This window comes from Rissa tridactyla, chromosome 2 (assembly GCF_028500815.1).
Source record: "Rissa tridactyla isolate bRisTri1 chromosome 2, bRisTri1.patW.cur.20221130, whole genome shotgun sequence".
NCBI classification, from domain to species: Eukaryota; Metazoa; Chordata; class Aves; order Charadriiformes; family Laridae; genus Rissa; species Rissa tridactyla.
In genome coordinates this window covers 53,971,122-53,981,924 of record NC_071467.1, presented here as the reverse complement: position 1 = coordinate 53,981,924, position 10,803 = coordinate 53,971,122, and the positions used below count along the sequence as shown (strand labels likewise).

Genomic DNA, 10,803 nt, shown 5'->3' with positions numbered 1-10,803 from the left:
AGTCACTTTCATAGCAAAGTCCTTTTCAGAAAGGTAACTCAGATTCTGTTGGCCAAAATACACCCCCATACAACAGGGATCTCTTCTGAATCTTAGTCATTCTTACCTGTTTAAGTATCTTACCAAGACCTGGCTCACAGAACTCAGATTTCAACCCGATACAGTCTCTTCTATTTCAGTCTACTAGAATTACTGAGTCAAAAACCTTGTCATAGCTAGTCCAAGAAACGTAAAAGTGGGAGACCTTGTCCTCCCCCCTCAGAATTTGTCATCAGTGATGTCTAGGAGCTGTATCACAAAGACCTGCAAAGAATGCTTGCCCCAAGGCCTCTTCTGGCCTTCTCATTTCATCTTCAGTACAACTTCCCCATGGGCTGTCACATCTCCCAGCCCTGAAGTATTTCTAGGAGCCAAAAGCTGGAACTCTTAGAAGGGCTTAAGATATCCCCCTGAAATTTAATAAGAGTTGCCCACATACTCCCTTTGGCCCCTTTAAAAAGTTTCTACATCGCAGAACATGGTCAGGTACTTCTGGCCCACTTTTCAGCATTCCTTTAAACATCTGGTTAACAACAACTGCTAGCGTAGCTCTCTGAACCAAACAAAGTCAGTATGAGCGCAAAAATATTTCTCGCTTCCATTTATTTCAAGAGTAAAGCTGTGTTTTCTGCAAAGCTCGTATTCAACAAAAATACTCTGTAGGCATCCATTTTTAAAGAAAATATTTTATTACATTATGGGAAAAAAGCATAATCATCCAAAGTTGGTATTGTTAAAAAAATTGAAAATTTATTTTAGACAGCGTGTCGGTATATTCTGTTCCACATGGGAATGATAAGAAGACTCTATATCATTACTAGATATTGCACAGTCTGAAAGAAACAAAAACAAATCACATGATCTTGGGAACCATCTCACATTATGAAAAACCTACAAAGAAAACATTAAAAAAAAAACCCCAACACACAATCCTTTCTTTCTACAGTAGCTTTTAGTTTATAATTCTTGGAATGACCATATTCCACTGAAGACCATCTCAGTGACAGGAAGCTTCATTTCAGCAATCCCTTGTGCAAATAAGATTAATAAAAAAAATAATAATAATGCAGTGAAGTCTTTTGATATCGTGTGGGTGGCAATAACCACACAGCTGTTAGATCCCTGCCTGGAAAAACGAAACGAGGAAGGAGAAGGAAGGGGACTTAGGCCATAAGTTTCGCCTGCAACTCCATCTCTGCCGCCCTTTTGAGTGCAACATCCACCAGTAGCTGAAATCCACTAAAATCCTGGTTAAGGTCTGGTGGGGTTGGAGGAGGAGTGTTAAAGAGCCCGCTTTGTGCGTTTGCACCAGGTCCCAGTTTAGATGCGTCCTCATGGTAGGAGAGGGAGTTGTCTGTGAAGCCGTTGGCCGGGAGCTGCTGCAGGTCCGTGGTTTGGCCTACGTCAGCCGGCTGGCAAAAGTGGAACGGGGCGTCTTTCAATGCAGTCACAGTCGTGTGGCAAATCACCGATGGCCGAGCCAGGACCGATCCCGGGGAAGCTGGCTTGGAAGAAGACACAGTCTTGCTGAGCTGTGCGCCAGTGGGAAGGAAGGCGGTCTCCTCCAGCAGGGGAATGTAGTTCTTTGTGCTGATGGAAGACTCTACCAGGCCGCCCTCGGGAAGCTTGGTCCCTCGCCGCGAGATAGTGAATTGATTTGGGTCTTTGCCATCCTTCCTCAACATGTCAGGTAAAAGCCTGCGGCGTGCATTGATAAACCAGTTGCAGACCTGGGAATATAATGACATCTTAATTTCTACCTTCATTCATTTCCAACTATGTGCCATTAGAGTCGTTGGGTTAGATTAATGAATCCCTCCAAGCAGTTTCCTTAACTGCAGAACAAAAGAGAGACCTACTGACAAGTTCTGACACGCCTGGCAGAGGCCCTTCCCTTGTCCCAGCTCTACCCCCAGCTCCCCACTCCTGTTACAGAAAGCCCCGGGACATCTGAAGACTGCTAGCCTCAACGGAGAGGTTTAGCTTTTAACTCTGTGCACACACATTAACCTATTAGCTATTGTTCCCTATGCTTAGGTTAATTAACAACAGGAAAACCTTTTCTCTCTGAAGAGAGCCACTCCTCCCACAAATAGTTACTGATTTTCCTTGTTCAACTGACTGTGTCGACAGACATAACATGAATTACCTCATTTAAGTTTGTCCTTGTTTAAATATCAAACCAGTTTCCTGGGAGATACAGGATAGTTTATAGTTCAACGTCTTTTTTCTGTTTACTACATAAAGGAGGTTTTCTTTAGGATGTTACTTTAAGGAAATTTTACCTTATAGCCAACTACAAAATTTGTACAAACTAATTAATCTGGAAAAATAAAGCCCAGAAGTGAACAGGAGTGCTCTATATTTAGCGCCTCTCAAAACCAAACCAGGGTTTACCCAAGTTCTCGTGCAGCCACCTTCCCATGAGGTGGAAAGCAGCAGTTGTCAATAGCTATTCCACCAAAGATGATCACAAGACTAATGTGTCCAACAAATTACCTTAGGCAGACACTTTAAGTCTTTTGGGGCCCGATTCCACAAAAATTAGCACGCATGCTTGAATTCATGACTGACTGTTCTCCCAGAGAAGTAATTTTATTCACAATAAACAAAGACCATCATAGCACAATTCATTTGTATTTCTCCTTACAAGTGCTATCAGAGGGCGAGCGAGTAACAATAATAAAGGAAACCTCACATGCGGCGTAAACATTTCTATCAGTGACTAGATCACAGGTAAATTAAGAAGAAAACAGAAAACAGCTCCTTTTGAAGCAAGAACTACTTTTTTTTAATACCTGTAGTGTGGAAAGGTGTGTTTGTCGGGATAATAGCGCTTTTTCTTGCTCTGAAGGATAAGCATTGTATCGGTGCTCATACAGCCAGTCCCGAAGAATCTGCACGGATTCCTTGGGCAGGTTGCCACGTCTCCTCCGTTTGCCTGAGCCAGCAGATGAGGAAAGATCCAGTGGGACATCCATAGTGTCATCATCCTCTGTTTCACTGCCTGATATTGCAACTACACCTACAATTATAAGAAGAAAACAACAATCAGCCTCCTAAATCTGTAAACTACTGAGCTCCAGCATCCTATGGTTCAGATACTTTTTATTACATTAACTGTCTTTACTGTGAGTCATGGTATAGCCTGCCATACAGGAGATTTGTCCTGTAGCGTTAACTTGTCAAGCTGTAGCCTTTCTGTCAGCTGAACAAAAAGTAGCACCAATGATCTGTTCCTAGGGGAATTCTTCTCTGCAAACCCTCATTTTCTTGTTCCCCTGGCAACCTTTTATCTGCTGCATGTTATCAGATAGCTCCTATCTAATGCCAATATTGTCCAAATTTGCTTGCTATGGTATGCATCCAACACTTTTCTGCAAGGATAACTATCCAGCGGCTGGGCAAAAGGTCAATATGCAAGAACTTAAAACACCCAACTCAAGCAATGGGTTATTTAATTACTTCTTAACATGCTGATGCTTCCCTCCTGGGAGGGACAGCTTGTAGATTTTATAAATTAATAGCTCAATCCAGATGTATTAATAAAAAAATAATGGAACAAGACAAGAAGAAAAGTTGCATCTGCGCCCACCCGAGTGGAATTTCACTTACGAAGGAAAAAAAAGTACAGGAAAAGGAAAGAACCAGGTGCCTAGAGTCCACCAGTTTATCAGGAGATAGACTTCTTTAGTTTAATTGCACTTCTGTATCAAAGAACCACAGTCATTTAATGTTTGGGTGGATTGGTTTGTTTGTTTTAAATTTACCACACTTTGCATCCTAATTATTTTTTCAGCTCCATGGTTTTCATCTCATATTTTAATCTGTGGAAATGTGTGTTCTGTGCTACACTTACTACAAAGGCTCCAGATTTACAAGTTAACTGCATACCCTTTTTCTTCAATACAAAGGAACAGATTTCAAAATTTGATTATCCCCTGATATATACACACCACACTGCTAGTAACACAAAGCTATGGTATGTGAATAAAATTAAAATAAACAAATAAGTATTCAGTAGTTAGGAAGATTAAAATTCTACTCTTTTGGTAGGATACACAAGTCACTGAGTGAACAAATAGTACTGCAAAATACAATGAAAACCATGCTTTAAATACTCACCAGGTTAAGCTCACCAGAAATTTTAGGAACCTTACGAACTATATATAAATCCAAATGAAATACCACCCATTTTCAACTAGTACAATACTATCTTCAAGTGAAATTATACTGGCTTTCAGAAGCATTTTCTAGAAACTATAGAAGGAAAACAAGCCTTTAATCTTTCTGTGTTTTGAACTTAGATTGCGGGGGCGGGGGGGAAGAAACTTGCTCATTCCTAGCATCAAAACTAAAAACCTTCATAGTAAAAACAAGTTAAATGTCAAAAGTATAATTCAAAAATTCTGTTCAAGGAAACAAAGTTAGCCCTAAAATACAAGAGGTGTGCCCGTGAAAGCATAAAACTATATAAAGCTACAGTAATATCCACAAGTGAAGAAACAGAAGGAATTAATGTAATAAAAAAAACAAAACACACCAACCTCCGCTCCGAAAGAAAGACAGAAAGAAAGACAGAAAGAAAGACAGAAAGAAAGACAGAAAGAAAGACAGAAAGAAAGACAGAAAAGTGAGCGAGCATGTGCAAATTTTCCTCAATACCTGGGGGGGGGGGGGGGGGGCGCACAGGAGGACCTCCTTCCCCACACTTTCAAACTTTAGCCAAAGCTGACATGGTAAATTATTCTTTCCTTTCCCTATTTATGAATAGCTCCAACATCCTTATATTTAGTTTAAGCTGTCCAAATTTCAATGCATATTTTTGATATGCAAGCATTCCCAGCAGGATGATCAATCTGCAATTTGCCTGGCATAGTGACTTCAGTAACTTAGTGTTGTTCTCATTCTCCCAATTGCTGATTTATGTAACAGACAAACACCAAACTGACATACCAAATTTCTCCTGTGATGATTAGCTACATAAATTATCCAGTCACGGAACAGGAACAATAGGACAATATTTAAATAGTCAACACAAGATAAAACTCTAAATTATGTAAACAGGTTCTTAATTCATGTAGAAAGTATGTCAAGTTTGCTTTAAACTGATTCCGAGCAAACTACTTTGTATTTGTCATAGCTTCACGGAAAGTGCTGTCACGCTTGCAACCTAACCTGAGAACAAGCCTCACACAACGGGCTCCTGGAGCCATAAGGAACGTTTCTTGGAACAAAGATCCTGCACAGGCAACATGATGGCTCTGCAAAGCAACTCATCCCTTTTAAATTGAATTTAAGAACTAGCTAAAACTAGCCTACGCTATTCAGACAATGTTTTCAAGTGAGCTGTTCTTGTTTGTCAGAAACCAGAAGTATTGCAGCATTTCAGTGGGTTGGGTTTTCTGTTTGTTTTTAAATATAATAGGGAGCAAGACAGGACCTTGGAAAACAGGGAGAGGCAAACAGGCTGGAAATAAGAGGGAAGAGAAGCCAAAGAAACTACTCCTATGAGAAAGTTAGGTGTCTAATGGTTTGAGAGCTATATTTATGTGGCATAGCAAAAAGTCCTCCAGACACACGCTACCACATCTGGAGTAACCTCCGCAAGTTCTAACACACAGCAAAAAGACTCCATGGGAGCCTCTCTGAATTTGAGAAAACTGATTTGACAGCAAAACTTCTTCTGGAAGAACTGTTGCTCTTTTTCACCCGAAAAAGAAAAGCCACAAGATACTGTCTGAAAGCCAGCAGCATAAAAACGTTTCTCTATTTTGCAAACATGATCTTTTGCTAAAGTAAAAGTTGCCATCTGACTAACCGTAACTTACCTAGCAAGAAATGAGTCAACAACGGAGCCCGCCCTTTGACCCGCTCGCTTAGTGTGTCATATTAATTGACACAGTAAGTTAGTGACACAAAGCCCGTTTTGGTTAAGCAGGAAACTCAGTGTAGTACAACTTTTCCTCATTTAAATGAGCTCATTTAAATAGCTGATCAGCCCTCTGCACTTGTGGCAGATCTCTCCAGCGAGATACAGAGCGAGCAGCAACAGGAAGTCATGGCTAGAAATCTCGCACTACCCCAGCTGATATTTTTTTACTAGAGCAGGAGCCACGTTGTTGCTGTCAAGGCTCTGTTTTCATTAAAGCGTTCCTGCTGATTACAACCCAGCTTTGTTTTTCCGTCTTGTTAGTAATCATGCTATCCGCTGCTGGTTTCCTGTTTTAACAGGGCCCAACTGAAAAGGCTTCTGGCTAGGCTCCACGACTGGACCACTGGCTTACTGTTATTTACACCCAGAATAAAGGCTTGTGGACATGACGAGTAGCCCCAGCTGACCTACTAATTTATTTCATCTTACAAGCAGGCTAGCGACAGGTTATTTTATGTCTTCTCCTAAATACACTTAACCTAAAAACTGCTTTTATAGGACTAGATTAAAGCAGCGTGAGTTCAGTTGCAGAGAGGTCTGAGAAACAATACAAAATCCCAGTTCTCCACTCCTGCCATCACCACTTAGATGAGCAGTCCACGCTATTAATGACCTAAGAACTACATGATCAGCATCCCTTCTTTATAAATTACTTTATCCTCCAGGCTTCCCAGCTGAAGTCATATACATGATTGAACGCACTGTTGCATCGTATCACAGCCCAAACACTTCACAGTCCTTCCGTAATCAGCTCAGGGAAGATTACACCTAGGATCTCGAGTCTAGGCTCACCACCCAACCGTTAACAGCTTGAAACAACTTGTGTAAAAGTACAGCAATGACTAAAGTCGATTTCAAAATAAAACTCCTGCTACCTAAGAAGGCATACTGAAATACTTTGAGGGGGAGGACAAAGTATTTAGAGAGGCTGAGAAAAATTAAGTTAAGCAAATGAAAAATTTAGGCTGAGTATCAGGGGAAAAAAAACGCAACACACAACTATCCCATTGTGTCGAGGAAGAGCTTCACAGAGGAAGTGGCAGAAGCCGATTGTTATTCAAAACAGGACAAAGTATACCACAAGGAACAATCTCTGCCCTCCAGAGAGGGGATGGACAAAAATCACCTTACGGAAAACCTCCACCCCCTTAGGGTTCTCTGAGTTTATTAAGCCGGATTTTTTTTTTGTTTTTATGAGCAGACAAACAGAACCAGTTCCCATTTAAGGCCCCGATCCTGTTGTAACCAAGTTCAGTAGGATTCCTCACATGTATAAACTTGAGCACATGCCTGTGTCTTTGCGAGACTGTATTCCAAATCAGCTAATTAATAAGCCGAGTATGTTCAGTGTGATTGCTATCACGTTGTTATTTGTAAATTAAACTATCCACAGAAGAGTCCTCGAGGTTTTAATCCACAGCCTGTTAACTAAAAAAAAAAACCCAACCGAAACAACAACCAACAAAAAAATCCAACACACAAACAAAAAAACTGACTAAAATTTAATGTGAACTTAAAAATCAACAACCAAAATAAACTAGTTTAAAATTATTCATAAGTAACCAAGAACTACACGGATGCAGAAGGGAAGTTCCACAGTTAAAAAAAAAAAAAAAAACAAACCAAAACACAACTTTTTCCTCTGCATAGGTTTCATAATTGAGGAACCAGCTTATTTGTTCTCCTCTGCATTTCACAGAGGAGATCTATCGCTTCTAAAGCAGCCAGACTTGGCTATGCCATACACTTTTTTTCTTTAAACGGGATTTTTCTAGGAGTGCAAGCAAGAAATCTGTAACAAAGTCATTCTTTGAAACTTCTTGAATAAGCCTGAAATGCCAGGAGGTCACAAATAACTACAAGCCCAACCTTTAATAAAACAAAGGCGCCCTAGCCCTAACATCTTTTTAAAAGTTTCCTTCTTTGTCTCCTCACCTTTTAATTTCTGCCACGCAAACCCCAGGCCCATGGCCCCTCTCAAAAGTTCTCCCTCCTGCCTGTCACCTTTCATTGTTTCCATTGTTTCAGCCCAGGACTTGCAACCCTCAAAGCAGATCTTCCCCACCACCACCCCTCTCTCTCTCTCTCTCACACACACAAAGCCCTACACATGCATACCTAGAAACTACGTCAGCGTTTTTCACACGCATTTATTTCATGGTGGCAAGAACAACAGTTGAAAGTGCAGGGAGTTTGGTATTTCACCAACCAGCAGCTGCCCTCGGGGAGAGAAGTCTGAACAATGGAAGCAACAGCAGACAGGAAACCAGCTCACCACTGCTGTGCAAATAGGGAGCATAGGAATGTCCTAAAAATAACTGGGCTAAATTAATTCAGTGAAACCATAAAAAAAAAAAAAAAGGAAAAAATACCAAACCTGCTTGCAATAAGGTTATGGATCTCAGCCTACCTAAGACGACTGAAACGTTTTAAAGTGGCTGCTGTCACTGTCTCCAGAGGCACAGCCGGCGGAGCTCGGTATGCAGCACATGTTGTAATCTAAAAATCCGTGCAGTCGGCTAGCAGGCTGCAACGCGCCCTGCGCGCCCGGCTCCTGCGGCAACTCGGAACGCTTCCCTTCTAACCACCACCCGGCCTGCTGTTTAAACTTCGTCTTTGTGCCTTAATTCCCTTTGTGTGTGCTCCCCTTAAACGAGTGGCACGTCCAAAGCTTCTTACCAGGGCTACAAACCATATTAGTACATGGCGTTTCCAGCAGCCCGATGATTTCACGACCGGCATATGCATTAACTGCTCCAAGCGTATTAACAATGAACCAGGCTGCTCTACTATAGAGCCGCAGGAATGCGTAGTAGGGGAAAAACAGCACAACTCTGGAGTACTGAACATGCGCACTGCTCCCCTCTAACCCTCCACTTCGGGTAATTTAATGGTCTTTGAATGCAAAACACCCTTCATCCACGCTACAGACTGGTAAATCGCAACTGAACAGATCCTGCTTTGCTCTAAACTTCTTTCCAGCCAGCGCAGATGTGTTAAATCTGAAAGCACGTTCCGCGTCTTTGTGGCCAAGCTCCAATTTAAAGACATTTAAAGCACCACAAGCGAAAAGAATTAACAATCCTCTTAACTGTAAAGTTTGTCCGTTTGTAAATCAACACAAAGAAAACTTAAAGAGCCGTATTTTTAGGGGGGGGAGTCGTCTTCCTCCTTTTAATCGTAACTATGTCGAAACTTTGTACTTTTTTGTTGTTGTTTTAAGGGATAAAAGAAGGGGAAGGGGAAGGCAGCAACTTTCAGCAAAACAAGGCGGCCGAGAGCGCGGATGGGGTTTGAGCCTCCCCCCGCCGAGCCCCCCAGCCCCACGCCGCCGCGAACAAAGAGTTGCCCGACGCCGACGGGTCGCGGCGCTCCGAGTTGCGGGAGACCCCACTTTCCGAGCCCCGGGTTGGGAAAACGACCCGCACCCTCGCCCCTCGTTATCGGGACGGCAGGGCTCTGTATGGAAAAGCGACAAGCGTTTTAGCGGAGGGCAAGGGGAAGAGGCTCGGCCGAGGGAGCAAAAACAAAACTTCGCGAAGGCACAAAGCGGACGGCTGGACATGTTTTTGACAGGGAGCCAGCGGCGCTGAGAGGCGGCCGCCTCCAAACAACAGCCCCGCATGTTTTGTCTGGGAGCGGAGCATCCACTGCCATCTTCCACGGGAGCTCGGCTGGGGGGGGAGTGGGGGGCACTGGGGAGAAAAGAGCCGAGGAGAAAAGGAAAACAGACTCCGTCTGGCTTGGCAACAGCCACACACACGCGCTTACCCCCCCCCCCAAGTCGTTCCCGTAAGGACTGGGGAGGCGCAGGGCACCCCGCTTTCTCCCAGCGCCCCGTCACAACTACCTTTTTTACTTTTCATCTTGATCGCCAGGACCGAGACGCCGCTGCCGCCAGACACCCCGCACGCCAGGAGCGCTCGCTCGCCGACGCAACTTTCTCTCCCTTTGCTGGACGCTTCTCCTCCTTTAAACTCGGCGAGGAGGAGGACGGAGAAACAGCAGCAGCACCGCCGCCGCCACGGAGCGCGAATCCAGGCGCTCAGTCCGGGGCCGCGCTGCTGTCAGCGGGAGCCGCAGGGCTCTGCCTCCCCGGGGGTTTTCTGGTGCGGCCGCTGCCGGGGTGGGCTTCCCTCCCCCCCTTCCCTTTGTTCCCTTCTGCCGGCGATTGGCCCCGGCTCCTTAAAGTGAGGAAAAGCACGGGAGGGAAAGGTACACAGCGCCCGCCCTCCCCCTCCTCCCGCAGCGAGTACGAGAGAGTCACCGAGCGCTGCACTGGCACTCGCGGCTGCCGCGCTGCCTCCTCCTCCTCCTCTCTCCTCCCCTCCCGGGCTGCTGGGGCTCTGTCAGACGGGAGGGGAGGGACGGGCCGGCTGGGGGGGGGCGCCCGTACCCGCTCGCTCATGCACGCACAACGGCGGCGGGGGTGGGGGGAGCCCTCCGTGCCTCCCGTTCCCTCGCCTTTCTTCCAGGCAGACGTTTGATCATTAAACTGGAAGGAGAAGGGGGCGAGGGAGGGAAGGAGGAAGGCGCGGGGCGGGGGGGGAGATTTTGACAGCTGCCCTTGACTAGCCTCCTCCTGTTGCTGCCGGATGAACCACCCACTCCTTCGCGTGAATAGCGAGGAAAAGAAAGGAGGAGTACCTATGGCAGGAGAAGGAGCCCTCCAAAGACCGGCGGCCCCCGACCGGCTCGGCGGGGGCTGCTTCGCCTGCCGCCCCCCCCCCCCGCCCGCCCTCTCCCCTGCGACGGCACTGAACGAGCCCCGGCGCCGGCCACCCCCTCCCGCGGGGGGCCGGCGAGCCCCGTTTCTGGGGTTATTTTTA

The 10,803-nt window shown here is 45.1% G+C and overlaps 1 protein-coding gene across 3 annotated transcripts; it reads right to left on the bottom strand.

Moving 5' to 3' along the window:
• Window positions 1-495: 495 nt before the first annotated feature.
• On the bottom strand, window positions 496-10,235 carry TGIF1 (TGFB induced factor homeobox 1). Of its 3 annotated transcripts, none has more exons than XM_054193030.1 (3): window positions 7,910-8,639; window positions 2,838-3,064; window positions 496-1,769 (listed from the first exon to the last, which is right to left on the bottom strand). In XM_054193030.1, exons 1-3 carry the CDS (start codon window positions 7,992-7,994, stop codon window positions 1,203-1,205), a joined length of 879 nt encoding a protein of 292 aa, XP_054049005.1. In that variant the 5' UTR covers window positions 7,995-8,639; the 3' UTR covers window positions 496-1,202. The 3 variants fall into 3 exon arrangements, with proteins under 3 accessions (XP_054049005.1, XP_054049004.1, XP_054049003.1); XM_054193029.1 differs by lacking the exon at window positions 7,910-8,639 and adding an exon at window positions 8,654-9,767 and having other exon boundaries at window positions 498-1,769; XM_054193028.1 differs by lacking the exon at window positions 7,910-8,639 and adding an exon at window positions 9,825-10,235 and having other exon boundaries at window positions 501-1,769.
• Window positions 10,236-10,803: the final 568 nt, after the last annotated feature.

Coding starts and splice junctions, on each gene's coding strand:
- TGIF1 (XM_054193030.1), bottom strand. CDS start 7,994: ATGGAAACAATGAAAGGTGACAGGCAGGAGGGAGAACTTTTGAGAGGG. Junction 3,065..7,909: donor TGCGTGGCAGAAATTAAAAG/GTGAGGAGACAA, acceptor TTATAATTGTAG/GTGTAGTTGCAATATCAGGC. Junction 1,770..2,837: donor CACACCTTTCCACACTACAG/GTATTAAAAAAA, acceptor TTATATTCCCAG/GTCTGCAACTGGTTTATCAA.